At 37.7% G+C, this 25680-nt stretch overlaps 1 protein-coding gene across 3 annotated transcripts in view; it reads left to right on the forward strand.

Moving 5' to 3' along the window:
• The first annotated feature begins 14677 nt into the window (after positions 1 to 14677).
• ENPP3 (ectonucleotide pyrophosphatase/phosphodiesterase 3) overlaps positions 14678 to 25680 on the forward strand; it is a 110997-nt gene continuing 99994 nt past the window's right edge. The window contains exons 1-3 of one of the 3 annotated variants that reach the window (XM_072643344.1): positions 14678 to 14810; positions 15550 to 15757; positions 23632 to 23704. In XM_072643344.1, the coding sequence (XP_072499445.1) occupies positions 15677 to 15757; positions 23632 to 23704 (154 nt within the window). In that variant the 5' untranslated portion in view covers positions 14678 to 14810; positions 15550 to 15676. Of the gene's footprint in view, positions 14811 to 15182; positions 15758 to 23631; positions 23705 to 25680 lie in introns of those variants that run through there. The other 2 variants (XM_072643346.1, XM_072643345.1) reach the window with 2 other exon arrangements.

A 25680-nucleotide genomic window follows, 5' to 3' on the forward strand; every position in this document is an offset into this window, starting at 1 on the left:
AACATACAAGAAGTTTAGGAAGTTTAGTGAGATCTTCAATTCTTTACAATTAATTACATAATAATGAGGATAGAGTCTACTGCATAATATTATTTGTAAAAAGCTTGCTTGGTCTTATGTCTTTATCAAGGATTCCTTCTCTGTGTGTGTATTATTCCCATAAAAAATTATATAGATAGAAAAGTAGGAATATTCTTGGTTTTTGGATGATAAGAAACAAAAGAGGTTTTTTTGACCATGACTTTACTATCCCTTTCCCTTTCATATCCCTTGAAATCAATCTCTTAATTCCCTCGTAATTATTACCTCCAGTACAGACTTCCTCTTGGTTTAGTTTGTCTGTGTTTCTTATCTTTGTTTTTGTCAGAGCTCCTTCTGTTTCCTCTTTCGATGCATCTAGAATTGTGATTCTCAAGTCCAAATGTGGTGGCTCCGTTGTCCTTGATAGTGAAAACTGACTGTTACAAAAATCTTTACAGGTATTTTTCATTTGTTAGTTCTTTTTCTTTTTGTTTTATACTTAAATGTTGTTGGTATGCTTTGGGTCTCTCACCAAGGTTTCTTTAAGTTTGTTTTTCCCTCCCCTGCTTATCTCTAATGTGACACTACTCATAACTTTCCACAATCTTTCTTATTTTTCAGATGAAATAATAACCTCTTGGCTCCCATATCTCTATTTTTAATAAGAAAATCAAGTGTTTCTGCTATGATGTGGTTATGGTAACCATATTATGTGTTATGTTGGTTAACACAGCATTTAATAAGTATTTAATAAGTGCTTTTTTCATTCATTGGTGATATTTATTATGAAATTATTGTCAATGTCCTTTTTTTCCATTGCTTCCCTCCCTTTTATTTTTGGTGCCAGAAATTTGTTCATGTAAATTAGATTGGAGTTCTTTTAATTGTCATGTAATTGTTCTCATCTTCTGTCTCCATGCTTATGCACTAGCCATTTCTCATGCTGGAATCCCTCTTCACTTTTAAAGTCCTGCTCAAACATAACTTTCTACAGAAAGCCTTTCCTGATCCCTTTTCACCCCCAAAGGCTAATGCCCATCCTTCCTAAACACCCCGTATTTAAGTGTTTTGTATTTATTTGTATTTATCATATGTATATATACAACATATATATTTGTATGCTATGTGTGTATATACATATATATATATATATATATATATATATATATATTCATTCAGTATATACTTGTTTTCCCCACTAAAATGCTAACTCCTTGACAATAAGGGTTTTATTTTTTGTATCTGCATTTTTATGGCCTGGCATAGTACCTACATATAGCAAGCACTTAAATGCTTTTTTGATGGATTAGTTGATCAATTGTATCAAGTTTGATATATGCTTGAGTATGTCAGTGCTCTGATGAAACACAGTAAACTAACTTTCTGATGGCAGAAAAAGAAGAGGAATTAAGAAGTCTCTTGATAAGGGTGAAAGAGAAGAGTGTAAAAGCTGGCTTGAAGCTTAGCCTTAAAAAAAATAAGATCTTGGCAACTGGTCCAATCATTTCCTGGTAAATAGAGGGAGAAGAAAAGGAAGCAGTGTCAGATTTTATATTCTTGGGCTCAAAGATCACTGCAGATGGTGACTGTAGCCATAAAATTAAAGGACACTTGCTCCTTAGAAGGAAAGCTATGGCAAATCTGGACAACTTACTAAGAAGCAGAGACACCTTTTTGAGAAAAGTCCATACAGTCAAAGTCAAAAACCAAAGTAGGTTTTTCCAGTAGCAATGTATGGCTATGAGAGCTGGAATATAAGGAAAGCTGAGTGCGGCAGAATTAATGCTTTCAAATTGTGGTTCTGAGGAAAACTTTTGATAGTCCTTTGGACAACAAGAAGATCAAATTAGTCAACACTTAAAGAAATTAATTCAGGCTATTCACTGGAAGGTCAAATACTAAAGCTGAATCTTAAATGCTTTGGCCATTTAATGAGAAGATGGGACTCATTGGAAAAGGCCCTGATGTTGGGAAAGACAGAAGGCAAAAGGAAAAGGGGATGGTAAGGGAGTGAGATGAATAGGTAGTATGGAAACAATGAAAATGAACTTTGACAGACTTTGAGACAGTGGACGAAAGGTCTAGCATGCTACGGGCTTTGGGGTCACAAAGAATAAGACACAACTGAATGACTTAACAACAACAACGGTGTATACAAGCCTTAGATCTCTCTCATTTCTTATTCCTAGACCATATTTTTAACATTTTTTTCTTTTCTTCACATATCCCTATCTTTGCATTGAAATCCTGAAGTATCAAAGTATATGTTGATTATATTTGGAAGGTCTTATTAAGATCTTAATGCAGTTTCTCTAATTCCTCATCCTCTGCAAAGCTACAATAGCTTTTATGATAATATTTTTGAAAATATTTATCAGATGCACTGCAGTGCAAAATGGCCAAATATCTTATGTGATGTTTCCTTTCTTAGATTATGTGATAGAGCCAACTCTTCTAGCTCCTTTATTTGCTTCTCTAGAAGCCATCATTAAAGTTAGCTGTGACTTATTTCTGACTTTTGTTTGTTTTTTTTAAATCATAGGGACTTCAAGATTGGTAAAGTTTAGTACATCTTTCAGTAATCTACTTATTGGTCATTGGATAAAGTCCCCCCATTTAGAGTACTGACAGCCAAGTAAAGGTAGAGATGCTGTCTAAAAACCCATCTATGGTATCATATGCCATTAGGTCAACATTTATTGTAAAAAAACTAGTTATTGTTGCTGCAGATACTAGCTAATAAGTATTTATTTTTTGTAGTTTCTAAGTTAGTAAAAAGATTAAAAAATTGTCATTTTGTATCACATCCCAGAATACTTAGCCCATTATTTTATTCTACATAGTGACACTAAGAGATATTTTTTAGAGATCATTATATAAATTTATCACTAACTTACCCAGTAGCTGCCACAGACTGATCGTTTAATAGATATTTATAAATATCTATTATGAAATCTCAATATGACACGGTGTTGCCCTGTGTTCTAGAAGCTGTTCAGTTAAATATTTATCGTATTCAAGGCTCTGTGCTTGGCTAGTCATACAAAGACAAAATAAAAACATAGTCACTACTTTCAAGGAACTTACCATTCTCTAAGGGAAAAACAACATGTAAACAGAAATGCATAGCCATGATAGTTAGAGGAAGGCAAAATAATACTAGAAGCTAGGGGAAGAAGAGGAGGGGGAAACGAGGAAAGGTTTTTTTGGAGGCTTTAAGCCCTCTACTCTAAGTGGTGATGAAGAGGGACTGCATTCTAGATACTGAGATTAACTTATGCAAAAGCACAAAAGTGGGAGCTGGTATGTTGAGCTTTGGGAATAATAGTAGACAAATTTAGCTAAAATGTAGAGTGTGTGAAGGGGAACATTATGAAATAAATCTGGGAAAACAGGTTGGAATAATATTATGGAGGGCTTTAAAAGTTAGGCTGAGTTTGCATTTTTTTTTTTTTATCCAAAGCTATAACTAGCATGGTGTGACAAGGGCTTTGAACCAGAATGCCAAATATTAAAGAATGCTTACAGCACTCGTGCACTTTTTCAGGTAGAAAAAAACTGATTTTTAGCACCTTACTAGCAAGAATATTTAGGTAAAACAGAAACCTATCCAGTAGTGTGTTGGATCCAGTTTATATCCACTTAAGAGAAATTATAACTTAAATCTATATTTTCAACATGACCATTAAAACTTCAGAAACTGATGAAGCAGCAAATCCTTTATTATTTCCTTGATTGTCTAAACTCAAGTATTTGTGAAGTAAATGTTAATAATGTAGATCAAACTTAAAAGTGTGTTGTGCATATTTTTTTGGTTTATTTCTGGAGAGACAGTTAAACATTTACCATCACTCCCCTTGACCTCCCAGATGAAAAGTTTCCTTTCTTTTTCTCTTTGCTTTCCAGGCTACATCCTAGGTGAGTTATTTTCTAGCCTTGTCTTACTTTTTTCCCTTGACAGTGGCCTCCCCCAAAGTTTCCTCATGATTTCCCAGTCCTGAAATCTCTCTCAAAATAGAGCTTTATGTCTCAAGGTCTGCTTTTTTTATCTTCTAGGTTTTCTCCTTCTCTCATACTCTTATAATTTGTCTCAAAAATTCAACTTGATGCTGCCTTTGTGTTGCTTTTGAGTAGCTAGGGGCACCATGGATAGAGTGCATGGCCTTGACTCAGGATGACTCACCTTCCTAAACTCAAATCTGGACTCAGACACATACTAGCTATGTGACCCTGGGCAAGTCACTTAACCCTGTTTTCCTCAGTTTCCTCACCTGTAAAATGAACTGGAGAAGGAAATAGCAAATCACTCCAGTATCTTTGGGAAGAAAATCCCAAATGGGATCATGAAAAGTCAGACACTACTGAACAATAACAAATTTGTATTGCTTGCACAGGGTCATACTTTACAATGTTTACCATAGATGCTAGAAGTTTTAGTATGGGCCTGAGTTTATCTTAGAATGACGTAGTCAAACTTGTGCTTTGGGAATATCAATTTGGCAGGAGAGCATGATAGTAAACTGAGTGGGAAACCTGGAAGTCGAAGAACAATGGAGAGGCATAGCAGTTGTCCACAAGTAAGAGGATGAAGACCTAAGCTGTATGAGAAGAGAGAAGGCAATGGTAGAACTGACAAGACTTGGAAACTGATTACATATGGGGGAGGGGTCACAAGGGAGACTTATCCATTGTGGACTTGAGTGAGTAGAAGCATGGTGGTGCTCTCAGGAGAAGTAGGAAAGTCTGAGGGGGTATAACTATGTCAGGGAAGTCCAAGTTCTTGCAGAGCCTTCTGAGCTGCAATGTTGCTGAGTATAAGCTTCTGTTATCAGAGGGAGTCTCTTCCTAATTTTGGTAAGATGTATCATCAGAAGGCTGACCACAGACTGTGTGCTGTGCCGACCACAGCACATTAACTGTGTGCTGTCTTGACTATAGCAATTCACAAAGGCTACTGGTGTAAGGCAAACTGAAGGTAAAGGAGCCATAATGACAACTTCCTGAAGTATTAAAAAACTGAAATATTATGTAGATAGCACCGAGGTAGGTCATGTATCTAAAAATTTAAATATTTTTTGAATCTTTTTAAATTTTCACCCTATCATTAGTGGCTTGGTGTGATGGTACACATACTTGTAGTCCCTCCTGCTGGTGAGACTGAAGCTGGTGGATCACTTGAGATCAGGAGATCTGTTCTATAGTAGGGCTAAAGCTGATGGGATGTCTTCACTAAGCCTGGCACCAATATGGTGAGCCGCTGGGTGAAGAGGGCCATCAGGCTGCTTGAGGGCCAAACTAGCTTAGGTTGGAAAAACCAAGCAGGATAAAAGCTCTGCACCAAATAATATTGTTGAGGTCTAGGGGTGCTAAGAACCCTGAAATTTAATGGCAAATGACACAAATCCTATCTTGAATAAATTCGACCCAAATCTTCTTTCAGCCAAAGACAAGGTCTGGATGGGTAAGATTTTAAGAATCCAGGTTACTGGCCAGATTCTTAAGGAATATGAGCAATTTAATGGGGGACAAGATAGACCTTATATATAGAAAGACTTTGGGAAGGATCTAATAGTGCCAAATAGTCTCAGGTGACTGGGAGGTAATATAGAAGGACCAGGAAGGGCCGGCTGCCCCAGGGGAAGGCCAGAGACCTCTGCCACATGCAAGGGGAGTAGATAGAATCAAGGAGTAGGATTAGAATGGGACCAGGTGAAGACAATGAGGGAGAATTGGAGATTGGAGCACAGTCAAAATCACTATGCAAGGACAGTTGAAAGGATTAGACTGAGATGAGCCTCAGGAGAACTCCAGGGTCATGTGGGAGAGTTGAGGGGAAGTTGGGGAGGCAGGGAGAGGGTTTTCAGGGCCTATACCTAGTCATTATTGGAATTGGGCCCATGAGTGGCCACTAATCTATTAAAAATCTATTAGTGACCTGATCCATTAAAATATTCAGAGTAGTTCTTTAAATGTTATAAATATTATGTAAAATTGTACTTTTGTTTATACTAGAAGTATCTCTATTAAAGCATAAAATGGTGCCTTTGTTGTAATATTCCAAAATTTGGGGAAGAAATGCATATATGCCCTCTCTATACTCTTCATGTTTCCATAAATTACACAACTGAAAAACCAAGGACCTTCAGGCAAGATGGGAATGAGTTACAGAGAGCTATGGTTAAACAACACAGATAGAGAAAAATGCCATAGCTATTGTCCACCCATCCTTCCTGGTCCCTAAAGAGGCTTGAATCAATGAGATGGATAAACATGATTTCTGAAAGAACAAATCAGTTCTGGTTAAGCTATTAAATTTATTTGATAGAATATGTAAACTTTTAGTCAAGGAGGAAGCAACTTATGTAATTATTTTAGACTTGCAACAGAATTGGTGAGAATGTTCTAAACCAAGGGCTCTTTTAAATATTTACCAAAGGATCCAAAGAAGTGTTTAATGGCTAGACACTAAGACTGAATCAAGAATCAAAGAGTGGGAATTCAAAAAGCTGTTAACTTTTAAATAGGAAATCTTCCAAAAGGCTGCTATTTACAGTTTGAATTTGAATGCATTTCCTCTGGAAACTTTGAATAGAAAGCTAAGGTAGTTTTCCCCTCTGATCCATTTAAGTCTAGTGAGAGAAATATTATACATTTGCTATGAAAAAAAGCAATGTTGATGTGCTATTAGTGATTAGTAATATGTGTGTATGTATGTATATATGTGTGTGTACATGTATATGTATGTATACAGAATAAGAAATGGGATTTCACAGTATTTCATTTTCAGTTAAAACCTGAAAAAATTAGATTTAACTGGAAGAGGAGGAAGAAGGAGAGAGAGATATATTTCTGGAGATTCTTAAGAAGACTTCTTGACCCTCCTATATGTGGATTTGTAGCTGTATCCTGGGCATGCATACGTTTCAACAGAAGCCCTGAAATGTGGCACCATGTAAATTAAGTGCTCTCAGGAAAACTTGTCTCTTTTTTTCCAGTAAAACTGGACTTTAGAGCCACAAGAATAAGTCCCTCATGAGGTAAGGTAGGGGTTGGTAGCAGATTATGGAGGCTGAGTGCCTTGCATAGGATACTCTTCTTGCCCAATTTTCTCCCCAGCTATTCTCCTTGTCAAGTATCAAGGTGCAGTGTTCTGGTACCAGTGCTTCTGCACCACCCCAAACTTTCCATCTACCTTGGAACAAATTCCTGGGTCTTGCTGAGGATCTTAGGGTTATCTGAGTAATAGATCCTGAGGATCTACTAAGCTTACCATTGTCTACCTGAAAGTTTGATTATAAAAGGCAAACAGGTTAGGTGGTATATAAATTCATATTGTTTATTCCCATAAGCTAGAGAATATGCGCACATGGAATCAGAGCTTTAATTCTGACTGACCGCTAAAAAGGATAAGAAGTCTTACATTGTTTTAGAGCAATCCCAACTAAGGATGTCTGTGTTTCTCAGATTTATGATCTCCATATGTTTAATCATAGCATGAGAAAGGAATTTTCTTTATTGAATAGGTTGTAAATACAATAAGATAAGAGAGTTGACAAAGTGTCAATTGAAATTATAACCCCCAGGATATCTGTGTTTCTTCTCTCAATAACATAATGTAATATAGTATACGTCCCTAAAATACTAGGATAAGAAAAGTCCCATTATTCAAGATAGTGTCTTACGTTAAGGTACCTCATCCTCAATGGCCATAAACATAGGAATGCTCTTGGCCAGCTTCATCTGGCATTGTAGATGTTGACAAAGGAAGAAGCATGCTGGGTTTACTCAAAGAATAAAGAAAGGCATGTCTGTTAGGAAGAGGTGCTTCTTCTAGCTGATTAATTCAGGCTTTGGCCCTTATTGGGGTTCAAATGATCTTAAATGATTATCATCACCTACTAAGCTCTCTTATCATAGTAGGAGAACCTCATGCTTTTCTCAAGTGAGACGGAATGCTATAGTGGATAACATGGTGGACTTGAAGTCAGGAAGACCTGAGTTAGAATTATGACTTCGATAACAAGACCCTGAACAAGTCAGTTAACATCCCTAAGCCTCAACTTTCTCACCTGTAAAATGGGATTAATAAAAGCACTTTAGTATTGTTGTGAGATTAAAATGAGATAATATATGTAAATAACTTTGTAGTCTCTGAAGCCTATTTAATGTTAGCTGTTATTAAAGGGAAATCCATGCTCCCAAGAAGAAGGAGATGAGAAGGAGGAGATGGGAGAAGCTCTGTGAGGGGGTGTTGGTGTTAGTGGTAGTAGTAGAGTAGGACATCCTAATACCTGGACCTATGTGACCTATCATGTAAATTGCAAGAATAATTAAGTTAAATAGGAGCTACTCTGTGCCTTCTTAAAGTGAACTCCCTTTTCCACAGCCTTCAGCAGCAACCTCATGTTGGTGTCCAGGGTCTCTGTATTGCCCATACAAGGTTATATTCTGTTCTGTGTCCATGCTCCAACCTGAGTCTCTTGCCAGAGACCCAGGCTGCAGTAGCTTAGGAGATATCAATAGTGCCAATTTCTTCTGTTACAGGGAAATACCAGGAGCAATGGCACATTTCAGAGGCTCAGGATCTACCATAGAAATCCTGGTGACACAAGATAAGTAGGCAGCTTGCTATGCTGAGGGTAATACAAGAGCTAGTTTCTGTGGCCTAGGACAGGAATCCAGAGGCCAAAGTTCTATTTGTTCAAGAGACACACTTCATTAAGTCAATATGATTCAATGTAGAATGTAGTGGTGGTGTCTGGAGTCCAGGCGATTTAAAAATGATTTCACAAAATATTTGTAGTATTGGAGGGCATTGTAGTCCAACCAGCCCTCATTTCACAGATGAGGAAACTGAAGCCTGGGAAGATTGTGACTTGCCCAAAGCCACACAGTCTGTAGACATCTGAATGAGGGTTTGGATCCAGGTCCTTTGTTCCTGTAGCCAGTATTCTTTTCCCTTTATCTTATACCCCAAAGTAACTCTCACTTCCTGAGGTATGAGGAGAGGGGTATTGACTGCTGAATATGTCAACAGAAAGGTTAGGCTTCTGAACCTAAGTGTCTTCAATGGTATTGGAGAAGTCTCCAGAGGTGGTTCTTTCAGAGAGTCAGAGATAAATAACATCAGGCTCTTGCTATGAAAATGAAAAGGAGAAGTTGGTGGTAAGGCTAGGAGCAAGGACAAGTTCCTGGCTCCCAATGAAATCATCAGAAACAGGCTTCAGTTATTTTCTCAAAAAAAAAAAATTGGAGCAAGATTTTGTTGATCTAATGATACCTTGAGTTTCAAGTTCTCTACAGATTCTGCTCAGGGGACTTTGGGAAAGCTATCTTCAAATGTATAGATATCTAGGACTTAATATACGTGTTAAGTGTCCTGGACACAGAATTCTAGGACAAAAATGAGGGGCTTAAAGTCCAAGGAAGGAGGAACCCAAAGTTCAGGTAACTGAGGAGTGGCCTTCTCAGGCATGTCATAATAGGTGATGTATTCCTGTGTTTCAAAGTCTAAATTGAATGGAATAAACAAGTGAAGCAAATATCTAAAGATACAATGACTCAGAAGGACTAAATCAAGATTTAGATGACAGAAAAGGGACTGAGGTTTGGGGTTGAGGTAGGAGAACCACCAGAGCAAGGAGAGTGTTAGAGGTAGGTTAATGATAGAGAGACTAGGAACAACTGAAGCTTCTCTTTAGGATTTTAACTGTATGACATGCAGCTTCTTCCACAAGATAGCTTATTCAACATTTATGTCTCAAAAAAAAAATCAGCATTTCCCTAAGGATCTGGAGGATCATGATTTCTCTCAGTTACCCAGTATCATAGAATTTTAGAATGGACAGGGATCTTAGCAATTTATTTATCTGGTATCTCCTCTGTCCTTTCCATAATTGATAATATAGCATATATGATGTTATACATCTTCAGTCCACCAAGATGGAGAAGTATCTTGAGGTTTCTCCAGCCCTCCACTTTCCTTAATAATATTAAAGGTACTAAATTATAGCTTAGGGCTGTGTTTTCAGTTTCTCCCATATTGGGTAATGTGGTAGGCATGAGGATGGCTATCAGTGACCCATCGACTGAAATGGGTGGGATATGTGTGTGTGTTTGTGTATTTATGTACGTGTTTACTAGGTGTTCTCAGGTTCACTATTCCTTGAAATGTCATAGATATCCTATAATAGCTTGCAGTTCCTAGCTGCTTGGGATTGCCCTTCCCCTACTTGGCTCCTATCAATACAGGAATGATCCTCAATGAGTCAGACCATTGGGTGGTGTCAGTATCAAAGGAGAGAAGGGAGCATATTGGAGAGAGGTTTCCAAAGTGAAATCAAGAGGTCTTGGCAAAAGATTGGATGTCAGGAGTGGGAGATAGTGAGAAATCCAAAATGACATTTCAGTTGTAAAGCTGGGGGATTGGGAGAATGGTGGTGCCCTTGACAGTAATATGTAATTTTTTAAAGTGGGGGGACAGGTTAGGGAGAAAGATAATAAGTTCTGTTTTGGATATGTTGAGTTTAAGATGTCTCCTGGACATCCAGTTTGAGATGTCTGAAAGGCAATTGGAGATACAAAACTGAGGGTCATCAGAGAGCTTAGGGTAGAATAGATACATTTAAGAATCATTAGCACAGAGTTGATAATTAAATCCATGGGAACTGATAAGTTTACCAAGTGAAATAGTATATAGAGAGAAAAAGGTCCATGATAAAACCCTGTGAGACACCTACACTTTACAGGCTATGACCTGGATTAGAGTCCGGTAAATAAGCCTGAGAAGTAGTAGTCAGATAGGTAAGAAGAGAACCAGGAGAGAGTGGTATACTGAAAATCTAGAGAAAGAAGGGTATCCAGAAGAAGAGAATGATTAACAACATTAAAGACTGCAGAGGTCAAGAAGAGTGAGGACTGGGAAAAGTCCTTTGGATATGACAGTGAAAAGATCATCAGTAACTTTGAAGAGAGAAGTGTTGGTTGGATTATTCAGTCAGAAGCTGAATTTTAAGGGTTAAGAAAGGAATGAAAGGAGAAAAAGTGAAGGTACCTAATAGATGGCCTTCTCCAGCAGTTCATCTACAAAGGGCAGCAAAGTTAGCAGGGATGGAAGAATCAAGTGAAGGTTTTTGGAGAATGGAGATGTTTATAGATAGTAGGGAAGGAGCCAGTACACAAGGAGAGATTGAAGATAAGTAAAAGAATGGGGATAATGTCAGGCGCAATCTGTTGGAGGAAATGAGATGGAATTATATTGCTTGAGTAGGCTGACTTCTTCATGTGAAATGGTGGAAAGAGAAGTGCCAGAAGGTACTTGGGTGATATGAAATGAGGAGGAGGGGAAAAAGGGAGCTCATGGTGAATGGCCTCACTTTTTCCTGTAAAATATGAAGATATTTAGCTGAGAGGTAGAGGAAGAAGGAGTCATGGATGGTTTGAGGAAGAATGAAAAGATTTGGAAGAGCTGCTATGGAAAGTGGGATTGCTATTGCTTGTCCTTCATTCTCGAAGAGGACCTTGACACCAAGAAGGTGTCTTGTGAGTGAATTGGATTTAAGTGAGGGAGGATTGCGCAAAGGCACCAGCCTCACTTTCTCTGGGTCCAATGGTAAGAAATAGATCAGGACAACTGGAGAAGGCTCCTGGAGAGTAGAATAGTGAATTGATAAAAGGAGGTATAGGATTGCCCAGCAGCAGTAAGAGTTGGGTTGAGGTTGATTAACATAAATTTGTAGTGGATCCAGTCAGAATGCTTATGTGATTTTCTTTGCCTTTGTTTAGTCAGCATGGTTGCCTTTGTTCAAGGCAGAGGATGGTGGGACTCATCTAAGACCGAGGCTTGGCAGAGCACAATTGGCAGTTTGATAAGGGGGCACAGAGACTCAAGACAGTGTAGAACTGAATTGGTTCACCAAAGGGTTAAGATGGAGAAAAGAGAAGTGGGTAGTGCAGGGATAAACTGAGGAGATGAGGGATTGGAGGTTGGACAAAGAATAGGATCAGGTTTGGGAAGCCAGTGGGAAATTAAAAGTCAATAAATTATGATCATATGAGGGGATTTTACTATTCTTCAACACAAACTTGGTGCATTTGTGAGTGATAGTAATCTGTATTTTATTCAACAATAGGATTAGCCCACTAATTCTCCCTTGGGGGAGGCCTCCCCCAAATTTGCCCCCAAATTACCTGACATCCTGTCCGTATTACTGTGCCTCCCCAAAAGGAAAGTGACTAAGCATCTTCCCACAGTCTATAATGTTGCCCCTCAGACTTTTTTTTAAAAACCTGCATAATTGTGCAAGCTCATCCTCAAGTACTATTTTTTAACTTTGTCTCCAGATTTATTGGCCTCCAGTCAAAGTGGTCAAGGGGGGAAGAATTATTGTCTTAGGAGGATCTAAGGGATAAAGAATTCCTGGACATCCTCAAGGCACATACATTCTGTTAGGGAAAACAGTAGATAAGTGTATATTGTAGCCCTCCCGAGGCACTTTCCAAAACTCCCAGGGGGCAGTCCTCCTAAGAACAATTAGCCAGTCCAGGATCCTGTTGGACCACACTAATAAAACCGTACTAGTTGTGTGACCCTGAAGAAGTTAGCCCCTCCCAGACTCAATCTCTCCATCTGTAAAATGAGAATAAGCTGTTATGAGCATTATTCCAAGCTCTTTAGGGGTTTCTCTTTTTGGGTCTCTTTCAGGAGGTGATTGGTGGATTCTTTCAATATTTATTTTGCCCTCTGGTTCTAGAATATCAGGGCAGTTTTCCTGGATAATTTCATGAAAGATGATGTCTAGGCTCTTCTTTTGATCATGGCTTTCAGGTAGTCCCATAATTTTTAAATTGTCTCTCCTGGATCTATGTTCCAGGTCATCTGTTTTTCCAATGAGATATTTCACATTATCTTCCATTTTTTCATTCATTTGGTTTTGTTTTGTAATTTCTTGGCTTCTCATAAAGTCATTAGCTTCCATCTGCTCCATTCTCATTTTTAAAGAACTATTTTCTTCAGTGAGCTTTTGAGCCTTCTTTTCAATTTGGCTAATTCTGCTTTTTAAAGCATTTTTCTCCTCATTGGCCTTTTGGACCTTTTTTGCCAATTGAGTTAGCCTATTTTTAAAGGTGTTATTTTCTTCAGCTGTTTTAGGTTCTCCTTTAGCAAGCTATTGACTTGCTTTTCATGATTTTCTTGCATTGCTCTCATTTCTTTCCCTAATTTTTCCTCCACCTCTCTTACTTGATTTTCAAAATCCTTTTTGAGCTCTTCCATGGTCTAAGACCATTGCATATTTATTTTGGAGGTTTTGGAAACCTTGACTTCCTCTGATGGTATAGGTATGCATTGTTCTTCCTCATCAGAAAGGATGGGAGAAGATACCTGTTCACCAAGAAAGTAACCTTCTATAGTCTTAGTTTTTTTCCCTCTTTGGGGCATTTTCCCAGCCAGGGAGTTTGAGTTCTTTGTCAAGAGTAAGGTGTACTTTGGGAACCTATAAGTTCTTAGTTCCTCCAAGGTGGCATGATCAAGGGAGAGGAGTTTACTCCTCTGCTGGTCTGTACACTGGTCTGGGAGTACCCAAAAACTTTTCTGTTCAGAATCTGCGAATAGTAGAATTCCCTCTCCATGACCACCTCCAGCTCTGCCAGCCATGCCAGCACTCCTCCTCACTCTCAGGCAGGGCTCCTACCTGAGATTCAGATCAGTGGCTCAATTCCCCCAGGGGCTTTAGGCAGAGGGCAAGGCTGCCACTCAGGGCTGGAATTCAGATCAGCTGTGCAATTCTCCCAGGGGCTTTAAGCTGAGGCCTCCACAAATGGATGCTGCTGCTGTCCCTGCTGCTGCTGCTACCTCTGCCATGGCCTGGGACTGGGGCTAGGGAAGCACCCTTCTCCCTTGTCTCCAAGGTGAAAAAGCTTTCTCACTGACCTTTGAAGCTGCCTTTGACGTTTGTGGGTTGGGGGATCTGAGAACTGCAGCTGCTGCTAAGGATCCCACCCTGAGACCTGTTCTGGACCTGTTCCTCTCGATGCTGTGTGGCCAAGGCTGGGCTGCACTCCGTGTGATGGACCTTTCCTGTTGGCCTTCCAGGTTACCTTGGGCTGGGAGTCTCTTTCACTCCATCAATCTATGGACTCTGCTGCTCTAGAATTTGTTTAGAGTCATTTTTTTACAGGTATTTTATGGGCTGTGGGGGAAGAGCTAGTGTATGTGCATCTTTCTACTCTGCCATCTTGGTTCTGGTCCCTCTCCAAGCTCTTTAGAACAAAAAGCAAAGTAGTTTCATCTAGCTAGTGTTGTTCAGACCTCAATCTTTTTTCTCTATGACTCTTCCTGGTAAGGGGATCAAAAAAATCTCCTTTTAGTTTAGGGTGGCTGTTTGAAACATTTCTCAAATCTTGATTTCTGTAGACTAGGTTATCCAAACCCAGGAAAAATTATTTGCTTGATAGTTATCAAATAGCGTAGGATTTAGAAGGAAGCAAAGTTGGAAAATTCCAAGTTTCTCTTAATCACCTGTGTAGGAGAAAAAAAAAATAAGAAAAAAAGAGAAAGAGGTCCAAGGGACAAAGCATTGTCTCTACCTGGCTCCACCCTACAGAACAGGTTTCCTGGATCCTTCATAGGCAGGTGTCCTTATCTTAGTCCAAAGCTTTGCCCCATGCTGTTAAATAGGATTCTAGGTGGGGTTAGGCACCAACAATCAGAGAATTGAAAAGACTTCTGGTAGAAGGTGGCATTTGAACTGAACTTGGAAAGAAACTAGGGATTGTCAGAGAAGGAAAAGGTAAAGAGGGGGTGAATTTGAGAAAAGAGGCACAGCCTGTGTGAAGGGTACGGAAAGGATGCTGGAGATGGAATGATCTGGATGAGAAATAAGGGCAGTAAATAATATCCTGGGGAATTGGCATTCCTAGGGGAAATGGGGAACCAAGGATAGGAATAAAGGTCACAAGTCATAAAGGAAAACAGTTATTAATGTGCATATTCTTAAAAGAGTGAATGTTTGTAATAGCCTTAGGGATTTAGACTGAAATTTGAAGACTTCCTGATTGGGTGTTATATGAGACGCTGAATTCTCAGGTTAGAAATTGTTATTTATTTTAAAGAGCAACACAGACTCTTGTTTGTGACTGATTAGGAGCCTAGACTAGAAGACCTCTTGAGGTTTCCAGAGCAATGCATACTTCCTAAATTTAATAATTTTCTTCATTTAAGAGACAATATTTCCCTTCACAAGCAAATTGACTTTAGTAGATTACTTCTGTCCCACGACTGTTGCTGATTTGAAGGAAATGAAGATAATTATCATCATTGTTTTTGCTGCATTTTAGGTTTGAGGATAATAGAAAATACTGAAGCAAGTGTAATTTAAGCTATTTCATTCTTAAGAGAGCAGCACATGTAGAACAGAATGTAGTTACATCTGGTTACTGTACACACGATGTGGCTATCTACAGTACATTACAACTGGACTCTTATCTTTTTACAGTCATGTGTAATTGCTTTTTTAAAAAAACTTTTAGATTGCCCAATCACTGTAGAGCCTCAGTCCTTCCCAGATCTTCACAAGCTGATGCCCTTGATCTGCCTTGTTAGCCAACAGAGGGAAAGAGTCGCAGCTACCGACTACTCTCAAAACAAAGCAGAATAATGGTGGAATCAATGATGAGTTTAGAAAATGAAGACTATGTGAAAAGAAGCACTCTTAAGAGATATAAAATACTTTCTGTGGTAAGTAGCACCAAAAGTTTCAGGATTTTATATTGATTCTTTGCTGTGATGATGAATTGCATGTATATGATTTGTTGTGGATATTGGCATATTTGTTCACTTTATTTGAACTTTTTAAAATGTTTAGACCTTTTCACTACAGTCATTTCTTATTCACAGACTCAATTAGATTCAATTCATGTTCTGGACTGAATCCTACCTTGTGGCCAAATCCTCTGGGCTTCTTTCTTCCCCAAATAAACAACAACTAAGCAAAATATTAGTCTGGTACACTGGAAAGAGCACTGGCTCTGGCATCAGAGGTTCTGGGTTCAGATCTCTTCAGATACTTCCTATCTCTGAGACTTTGGGTGAATCAATTAACTTCTTTGAGCCTCAGTTCTCTCATCTGTAAAATGAGGGGAATTGGACTAGGAAGTCTCTGACGTGTCTTCTTCTAGCTCTAGATTTATGATCTAATACAGTAGCTTCACATAGCACATTCTATAGAAGTAGTTCCCTATCTCTCTGTTGTCAAGGAAGAGCTATGCTTTATTATATCTCTCATCTCCAGGACAATTATTAGTTTCTCCTTTACTCAGAGCTCAACTTACTTTTCAGGATTTCGTGTTGCTTTTTTCTCTGCCATTACTCGTCATTTACTTATCTGAAAAATGCCTCAGTATTATTCTTTGCAACAACTGAAATGTGTCTTAGTTCTTTTAGCAACATTTTACAAATAGGTTTCAAAAAGGTGGGTTAGGAACAGATTCCAATGTAACTATATCTAGACAGAGATTCCAGAAAGCTTGAAGAGAGTGTTTCTTTAACCTAGACGCATTGGCAAAGAACATACTTGATCCGATCTTCAAATGCCAGGGATGTTTCAAAGAATAAACTGAAAAGAACTACAGATTTGCTTATTTTATAATTAACCAAGAAACTCAGAATTCTTGCTTTAGAGTTCAGAATGTAAATCATGATGCAAAATCTTGATGATTCATTCACTGGAATTTGGGAGGCAAAGTGCTTTAAAAGTCTGCTTTGGAGACTTTCCCGTTAGAAGTAAACACTCTTCCAGTCTTTCTGCAGAATCTATGGCAAGCAAGACCCATAAGACTCCATTTAAAATTATTATTATATATGTCATCTATGTAGGAAAAATTTTAGTCAGATTAGATTAGGTCAATTCCTAACCAGTGGATGTGCAATCCCTATCTTGATCTCACCTTTTTGAAACATGGGAATTCTATTATATTTCCCTGACTATATCCCACTCCCTTCCCTTATCTTCCCAGTAGAGTAAAATTTATTGCTGTCCAGCTAACTCCAGCCTCTTGGGGCTTGTTCCCAAATTCTCCTTTGGCTCACCTGAAAATTTAGCAGCAGCTCTGCCACCTAAGGGACCTGTTATTGCTTCTCTTTTTCTAAGATGGGGTCTAATAATAGACAGCAGGGAGACATGCACACCCAAATATTTCATTCTCAAAGGAGATGAAAAATGTCATTTTCTTCTGCCTAACAGCCTTTTCTGAAATTGCTGAAAGCAACCCTCTTATTTTTTTATCCTCAAAGGGAGTAATCCCTGTGCCTCAAGGCTATTAATTTTTCATTCTATTTATTATTTTCCTCTGAAACTTTTCCAGTTCCCTTAACCAGATTCTTAAATGTATAAGCCTCAGATGATGGAAACTCTGGATTCTTATTCAGAGTTATGTGGTCTCACTATTTTTACTCCTATTCTATGTTCAAGTTTGATGTCTATTAAAAGCTATATTAATGTCATAGAATATTCTGTTTCAATATCTCCTGAAGATACTCAGCTAACTATCACTTTTCACTGTAATTTCCTCCTGGGCAGAAAAATAAACGTAGAGTGTGGTTAAAGTCCCTCAGAAATCTGCTGCAAATTCCCAAGTGTTTGTTGCTCATGAAAATGCTGACCAATTCTACAGCCATCCACTCTATCAAGTCCCTGACATAATAGTGTTCTGTCCTAGTGAACCCATTTGGAATCTGCACTTAGTGTAGAGAATTAGAAATCCCATGAATGTGTCAGCAGTTCAAATGGGATCATAGGATTATCGTTTTAGAGTTGAAAGGAGTCTTAGGAGTCTTTTCATTTTGTAGATAAGGAAATGAGACATAGAAAGGTTAAGTGACTTGCCCAGGGTCACACAGCTAGTAAGTGTCTGAAGCAAGATTTGAACTCAGGTCTTTCATACTTGAAGTCCAGTGTCCTATATACTATACCACACAGCTACCTTTTTATGTAAAGCACTTTGATCATACATTTAGATCACAGATTTACAACTAGAAGGGAACCTAGGGTTCCTCTAAACCAAACCCCTAATTTTGTAGATCAGGAAACTGAAACTCAGAGAGATTAAATGATTTTCCTAAGATCACAGCTAGTAGTAAGTGGCAGTTTGGATTTGCAGCCAAGTCTGTTCTCTAGTTCCAAATCCCATATTATTATCACACTTTTCTATTAAACTTGATACATGTGAGTTATCTCCTACTCTTCTCTCTTCTCCTTTTCTTTATCATCCTCCACCTAATTTTGTAATGGTTCCAAGAAAACCTAGTATTCTAGGTGGCCGTAGATTTCCAGGGAGCCAATCAGAATATACATCAGGGCCAGATTGGGATAAATCTTTCTTCTTGAGATTGCCTACATCTTTGGGATTAGGTCATAGAATTAATTTTTTAAAGTTTGTTTTTTTATTATAACCATAACAAATATTAACATTTCAATAAACAAAAACAGAAAAGAAACAGTCAACTTCTGTTATATACATTTTTTATACATATTAAACTTAATATATAGTAATAAAACTGTCCAGCTTTTGTGTCCCTTCCTTCTTCCCTCTTCTGTGTATTTTTTAATGCTTCACCAATGATCTTTCTTTTTTTTAGTATCACTTTCACTACCCATTGACTTCTTCCAGTCACCTACATATCCCTTGTAACCAATAAGTATAGTTAAGCAAAAGAAAGCAGTATTAGATTATGTTAGAGATCATTTATGATAATTCTCTCACCTTACAAGTGAAGAAACTGAGAACCATAGAGGTTAAGTGACTTGTTCAAGATTCATTCATTTAATAAACATGTATTAAGTGCTGCTCTCTGTCAGGCTCTGTGCTAAGCTCTGGATCATGCAACTGTTTAGTGATAGAACAGAAACTCAAAATTAGCTCCCGTAGAACTCCAGTCCAGAGTTCTTCCCATTTCTCTGCTCTTCCTTGTAGCTGATCCTTTTCTGGAAGGAGCCAGAGGTCACGGTGAGTACATGCTGAATTGGCTAGAGTTCTTAGTTCCTGGATACCCTGTAATTGAATGAGACAATACTGTGTAGTTTCTTTGTCCTTTATTTTTTAACTTCTTTGAAAGATATTAGGTGTGTCTGGCATAGTATTTTAAAAATACTTTTAATGTCCTACATGAGAGGCAGTGTTGGATAGAGGGCAGGCAGGCCTTAAATGTTGTTAAGAAGTTTTGAAGTTAAGACTTGTCGATGACATCCCCTCAATGCTCCGAGCAGCTCTCTCCAGGTGACTTTCTGAGGAGTTTATTATGTACTTGTTTGTTTTGATAACTGTATTTTGATATAATTGAATTCCTTTGTAATCCTATATATTTTATTGAAAGAATTTTTAAAATTGTCTGGAGAAGGGGTCCATGGGCTTCAGCAGAATGCCCAAAGGGTCTATGATGCACACACAAAAAAAGATTAAGAACCTGTGTAGTAATCATGCATTTTGCTTAGTATGTAGCTCATCTAAGGAGTGGATCCTGCTCAATCCAAGCCTAGCTCACTTGTATTTATCAGATGGCTTTACAAACATAAATATACATTCAATAGAACATACAAGATGTCTCTCTTTTATCCATGACTCACTCCTGACCTTTTCCTTAGGATATGCATTGTCCAAAGGCAGAGAAATCCCTTGGCTGAGAGCTTTTAAAGCGTCTATCCCAACCCATCTCCCCTTCTTTTAGTCTTTGTGCTACTATCCTGCCAAAGCCATTTCTTCATACTGTGACCATAAGGTCCAGCTCTTTGGCATAAATTGGTGGGTATTTCTGATCTTTATGATCATTAAGATTGAGGTTTAGTGAGCAAGCAATTCTCAGAAAATTGACAGATACTGTTTATCTATCTTGGTTCAAACTGCTTATTATTGAAAACCCCGCCTTCTCTCCTAACATCAACTTTCTTAGGTTCTTAAAAACCCCAGGTTCTCCTAATACTCAATATTAATATATTGTTTTAATATTTGTTTGGGGTCCAAGGTTGCTCTTCAGTGTTTCAGTGTGCAATTTTGTGTTTTTGGCTGTTGCTGCTTTTATTATTTACATTGTCATACTTATTGTGTATATTATTTTCCTGGTTCTGTTATCTTTATTTTCCATCAATTTATATGTCTTTTCATGCTTCTCTGTATATATCATGTTCAGTGTTTCTTATGGTATAGTAATGTTCTATTACATTAATGTGTCACAGTTTGTTGAGCTATTCCCCTATCAATAAGTATCTACTCTTTTTTTCCTGGTACTTTCTACAGAAAGTACTGCTAAAATAGTTTGGTGTATATGGGACTTTTCAGCACTGATCATTTTGGGGTACATACCTAGCAATACCATTTCTGGGTCAAAGGGTAAAGCCATTTTGGTGACTTTCTTTGCATAATTTCAAATTGCTTTTAAGAGCAATTATACCAATTCACAGCTCTGCCAACAATATAATATTCTTGTCTTTCCATAATCCCTCCACAATGTCTATTCTCATCTTTTGTTATCTACTAATTTTCTGGTTGCGAAAGGTTGCTTTTTAATGTTAAATTTTGTATTTCTGTCATAATATGAAATCTATATTTCTACCTTTCTGTCTTTAAGCTTAAATCTCATTTCAGGTATTTTACATGGACAATCGTATGTATGTTTACAACAAATAAACAAACAATATGTTGTTAAACAAATCATATGTTGTTTAGTCGTTTTTTTAGTCCTTTTTCACCCTTTGTGACCCCATTTGAGGTTTTCTTGGCAGAGATGGTAGTGGTTTTCTCCAGCTCATTTTTCAGATAAGGAACTGAGGCAAACAGGGTTAAGTGACTTGCCCAGGGTCACCCAGCCTGTCTGAGGCCAGATTTGAACTCAGGGAGTCATCTTCCTGACTACAGGCTTGGTATTCTATCAATTGTGCCACATAACTGCCTTGTAAATATATATTAACTATAATAATTAAAGATTCACTAACTGCCCCTGGTATGGAATTAATTGAATATAGGAAGGAAATTAAACACATAATTTCTTTCTATGGTAGTAGAAACAGGAGTTCTTGCAACTGCTCAAGTGAAAGGAAAGGATTAAGATATTTGGACAAAAGATAAAGTCTACATTCAGAACCTACCTCTGACACTTGGGCTTAACAGCATGGGCCTGTCCTTTGATCTCTCTGTGCCTCAGTTATCTTATCCATAAAAGAAGAATAATAAAATTTGTAGTACCTGTCTCTCAGTATTTTTTTGCAAAGCTCAGATGAAATAATGTTTACAAAGCACTTTATAAACCTTAAATCGCTTTTTAAGATTGCAGATTTTTATGATTGCTTCAGAGTAGTTCCCTTACCCAATGGATAAGCTTCCATGGCTGTTAATCTTTGTTTGAACTCTCACAATAATTCATCCAAAGTCACTGAAACCAAGGGACATACCAAGGAATATGTCCCTATTCTCTATAGGAAGATATAATAAAAAATTCTGATCAAAAACTCACCTCCCTATTAACTCATCAAGTTGACCATATCCCTTGATCAAACCTCTACAGTACAGACTTGTCATTTCAGTATTATTTTTAAAATTTACCAACTGAAATAGAAAAACATATCAAGCAGTCTAGCAATGAATGCAAGAAAGTTATTGTGTTCAAGTGGTTCAGTGTCATCATATAAGATGTAGATTGCTTGTTGATATTTCACCTTATTTTAAAATTTAACATATAAATTTGAGGCATTTTCACTTTCGAATGACAAAACTTTACTAAAACAGGAAAGATCTGGTTATTTCTAGGATCCAAATGGGGACCTCCCAGGAAACTTCCTTTGGCAAAACAGATTGCAACCTGTCTATGAATTAGTAGGTATGTCCAAAGGAGTTGTCTGAAGCACATAGTAGTTAGTGACTTTCCTGGGTCATGCAGATAACACGTATTTGATGAGGGATTTGAGCCTAGGTCTTCCTGACCCCAAGATCAGTGCTCTATTCATTACACCATGCAGTTTCTATTCCCGTTAAAATGCTTGAATTGTCATGTGTACCTTAAATAACATATTTTTGTTTCCCCTTTTCAATTGTATATTGTTCTCTTACTTTTTATGTCAAGCTTTAAAATGAGAAGAGTCTCTGAATAAACCTTCGGGATAACTATGTTTTCTTTTAAGAAGGTGGGCTTTATAACTTCCTCTTCTTTTGACAATGGACAATAGAAACAGGTTCTTCCTGTTCATGTAAATGGCACATTTGTATTATTCTATATGTAGCCTTTATGATTAAAGATATCTCCTAGTCCCTCTCATTCCTTAATTATTAGATGTGTTGGATTAGGTAGAGTACAGAGAAGAGATAAATGATCTCTGTGCTATGTTTTTATGATGCCATTAAGTCCAGGAAAAGAGAAACCTTTGTCAGCTGCTTTGATATGAAGAGGCTATTTTTGGAAGGCTACTGAATTAGCCAGAATGATTACTTTGAATATGAGCAATAAACCAGATCTTGCTGGTGAATTATTTGTAGGCCAGACAGTCCTTCAGTATCTTAATTTATCTGCTCTGGTAAGCAGACGGGAGTCCGAGATGATTTCTTTTTAATTGATTGACAAATAACCTCTTTCATACAACAGAGAAGACACTAGAAGGGGAAAGGAATTAAGCAGTTTCATTTTTCGATCATACCAGGGTATCTTCTTAATACCATTATATCTTAATGCCTCTAGTCAAACATTGTTTTGAATAAAGTCATTTATCTTCCTTAGGCTCAATGGTGGGTCAGTCTTACAGTAACTAATGAGCCAGGCTGATGATATGGGAAGTACAAATTTCATTACCCAACAATGAACTATGCTTATGTTTTCAAAACTAAATGTACTAAGCACCCACTGTGTGAGGGGCTCCGTGACTACAAGGTAAAGTAAGCAACTTTGTCATAGCTCCCCCCTTGGTTTTGTTGTAGTGAATTACAACTTGGATCTATTTGTTTAGGGTATTTGTACATTGCACAAAGAAGCTATTTTTCACAGATAGGATCAGAAATTTAAAGTGGGAAGGGACCTCAGAGGTCATCTAGTCTCACTCCCTCATTTGACAGATAAGATAAACCAGGGTCCAGATATATGTATCCTGTGATTCCCCTTTCTGTTATGCCATATTTCTTTCAGTTATATGAGGAAGATAAAAGTAAATAAAATGAATATTTGTTAACTTGTGAATTAATCAAATTGTAAACTGGAGTAGGGCAGTGAGGTGGCACAATGGATTGAGTGCCAGGCCTGAAATCAGGAAGACTCATCTTTCGGAGTTCAAATTTGGCCTTAGACACTTCCTGGCTGTGCAACCCTGGGAAAATCCTTAACTGTTTCTTTCAGTTTCCTCATCTGTAAAATGAGCTGGAGAAGGAAATGGCAAACCACTCCAGAATCTTTGTCAAGAAAACCCCAAATAGGGGTACAAAGAGTTGGACAGAACTGAAATGACTCAACAAAAACAGAAATACTGCAATGATTAACTAGTATGTTGTAGATATTCAGTCAATCATACTGATGTGAGAAGGCTGATGCATAGATTAAAATCTTTGATTTATTCCTTTTTAAAATTTGCTTTTTTTCTGTAACAGGTTCTTTGTATTTTGTTGGTGGTTGTATCACTTGGCCTAGGCCTGGGACTTGGATTAAGGCGATCAGAGCAAGGTATGGTCCGAATCTTTCAGGGATCTCTTTCATACAGTGTTTTCAAGCTCCAAGGGCATCTGAGGAATCTCACAGTAAAACCGTATTTTCTGTAAATTAACAAGTTAAATTTTCATGGAGTATTCTAAAAAGAAATAGTGATTCAAGAGATTCCATCTAGTTCAATCTTCTCTTTTTACAGATGAGGACAATGAAGTCCAGGGTTATATAAGTAATAAGTTTAAGAGTCAATGCTCTTTTCCCTATATTGCCAGGATTTTCATGGCAGGTGACTAGATATGATGGGTGAAAATCATTGAATCATAGGATAATTGGGTGACCAGAATGGTGGTGCGCTCAAAAGAAAAGGAGGATTTCTGTTTTAGACACATTGAGTTTGATATACCAATGGATTATCTAGTTTCATGTAGGCAATTGGTAAAATTGTATAGACGTTTAAGTAAAAGATTAGGGCTGGATATGACTTTAACATACTTCCTCAAACACTCTAAATGCCAGTTCCTCAGTTTACCCATTTCTCAGATCTATTCCTTCACCTCACTTCAGCTATATAGGTATGGAACTCTGGATCTTGCTGTCACCTACAAGTGTTCCACTTCCATGTTCATGAACTCCTGAATTTCTTTATCTGATCATACTCTCTTATCATTCCATCTTTCTCTCTTGACTTAGAACCTCTCACTTTGTTCTACATTCTCTCCGTGCTATTGAATCTCTCCAATTCTCACTTCCTTTTCAGATCTACTTATCCAGGCCAAATCTTTCCTGGTGCCTCTTTAATACTAGTGCCTTCCTTCTGACATTACTGCTCATTTACTCTGCACGTGTCTTATTTGTACATGCTTGTTTTCATGTTGTCTTCTCCATTGGAATGTGAGTTTCTCAAGGACAGTGGCTGTTCTGGTTTTTCATTTTTGTTTTTTTGCTTTGCTTCTCCCCAGGACTTAGCATAGTGTCTGACACATAAGGAACACTTAATAAGCTTATTGACTAAGTGGTGGTAATGAGTATAGATTAAATTTGCCTGTGAAAGGGAAGAGGGATATGGGATTATATGATCAAGTGAAGGGATTTTAATGAGTGGGAGATCTGGAGATATATTCACAAGCAAAGGAGAGGAAGCCACTGGGAAGGAGAAATTGAAAATTCATGAGAGAGAAGATATAATTAACCTGGAGAAGCAGGATGGGATCAAGGGCATAAATAGAATGATTGGTATTTGTAAGGAAAACGTCCATCTCATACCCTGAGACTACAGCAAAGGGGATGAGGTAGAGAAAATTGGAAGTGTAGATATGGGAGGGAGCTCATGATAGATAGGTGGCTTCAATTCTTTTTTAAATGATATTTTATTTTTTCCCAAGTTACATGTAAAAATAATTTTGAACATTGATTTTAAAAAAAATTGGAGTTCCAGATTTTCTCTCTCCTTTCCTAACCTCCCTTCTCTCTCAGATGGTAAGCAATTTGGTATATATTATGTATGTTCAATCATGCAAAACATATTATCATGGTATTATCATAACATGGTCATCTTGTAAAGAAGACATAGACCCAAAGGGTGAAAAAATCCCATTAAAAAATAAAGTGAAAAATGGTTTATCAATATTTATCAACTGGGGAATGACTTGCATTTTTATAAATTTTGAATCAGTTCTCTATATATTTGAGAAATGAAGCCTTTAATCAGAAGCACTTGCTATGAAAATGGTTCCTCTCCTGAATCATCCCTTTTCTCTACAATCTTCAACCTTTTCCTCAACTGTTTCCTTCCTTATTGCCTTCAAACATAACTAAGTGATGAGGTTCAGGAGCACCCCAAAATGTTTGGGTGCCAAGTTGTCTGGAAAGAATTTGCCCAGGCTATTTTCAAATCAGTAAAGGCATTTTTGGGGGTTAATACAACACACCAACCAGGCTCCTTTGTCCTTGTCTGGAGATGAAGCTAAAGGGAGACCCCAGCTTAAGGGGTATGC

Source organism: Notamacropus eugenii, chromosome 2 (assembly GCF_028372415.1).
Source record: "Notamacropus eugenii isolate mMacEug1 chromosome 2, mMacEug1.pri_v2, whole genome shotgun sequence".
Taxonomy (NCBI): Eukaryota; Metazoa; Chordata; class Mammalia; order Diprotodontia; family Macropodidae; genus Notamacropus; species Notamacropus eugenii.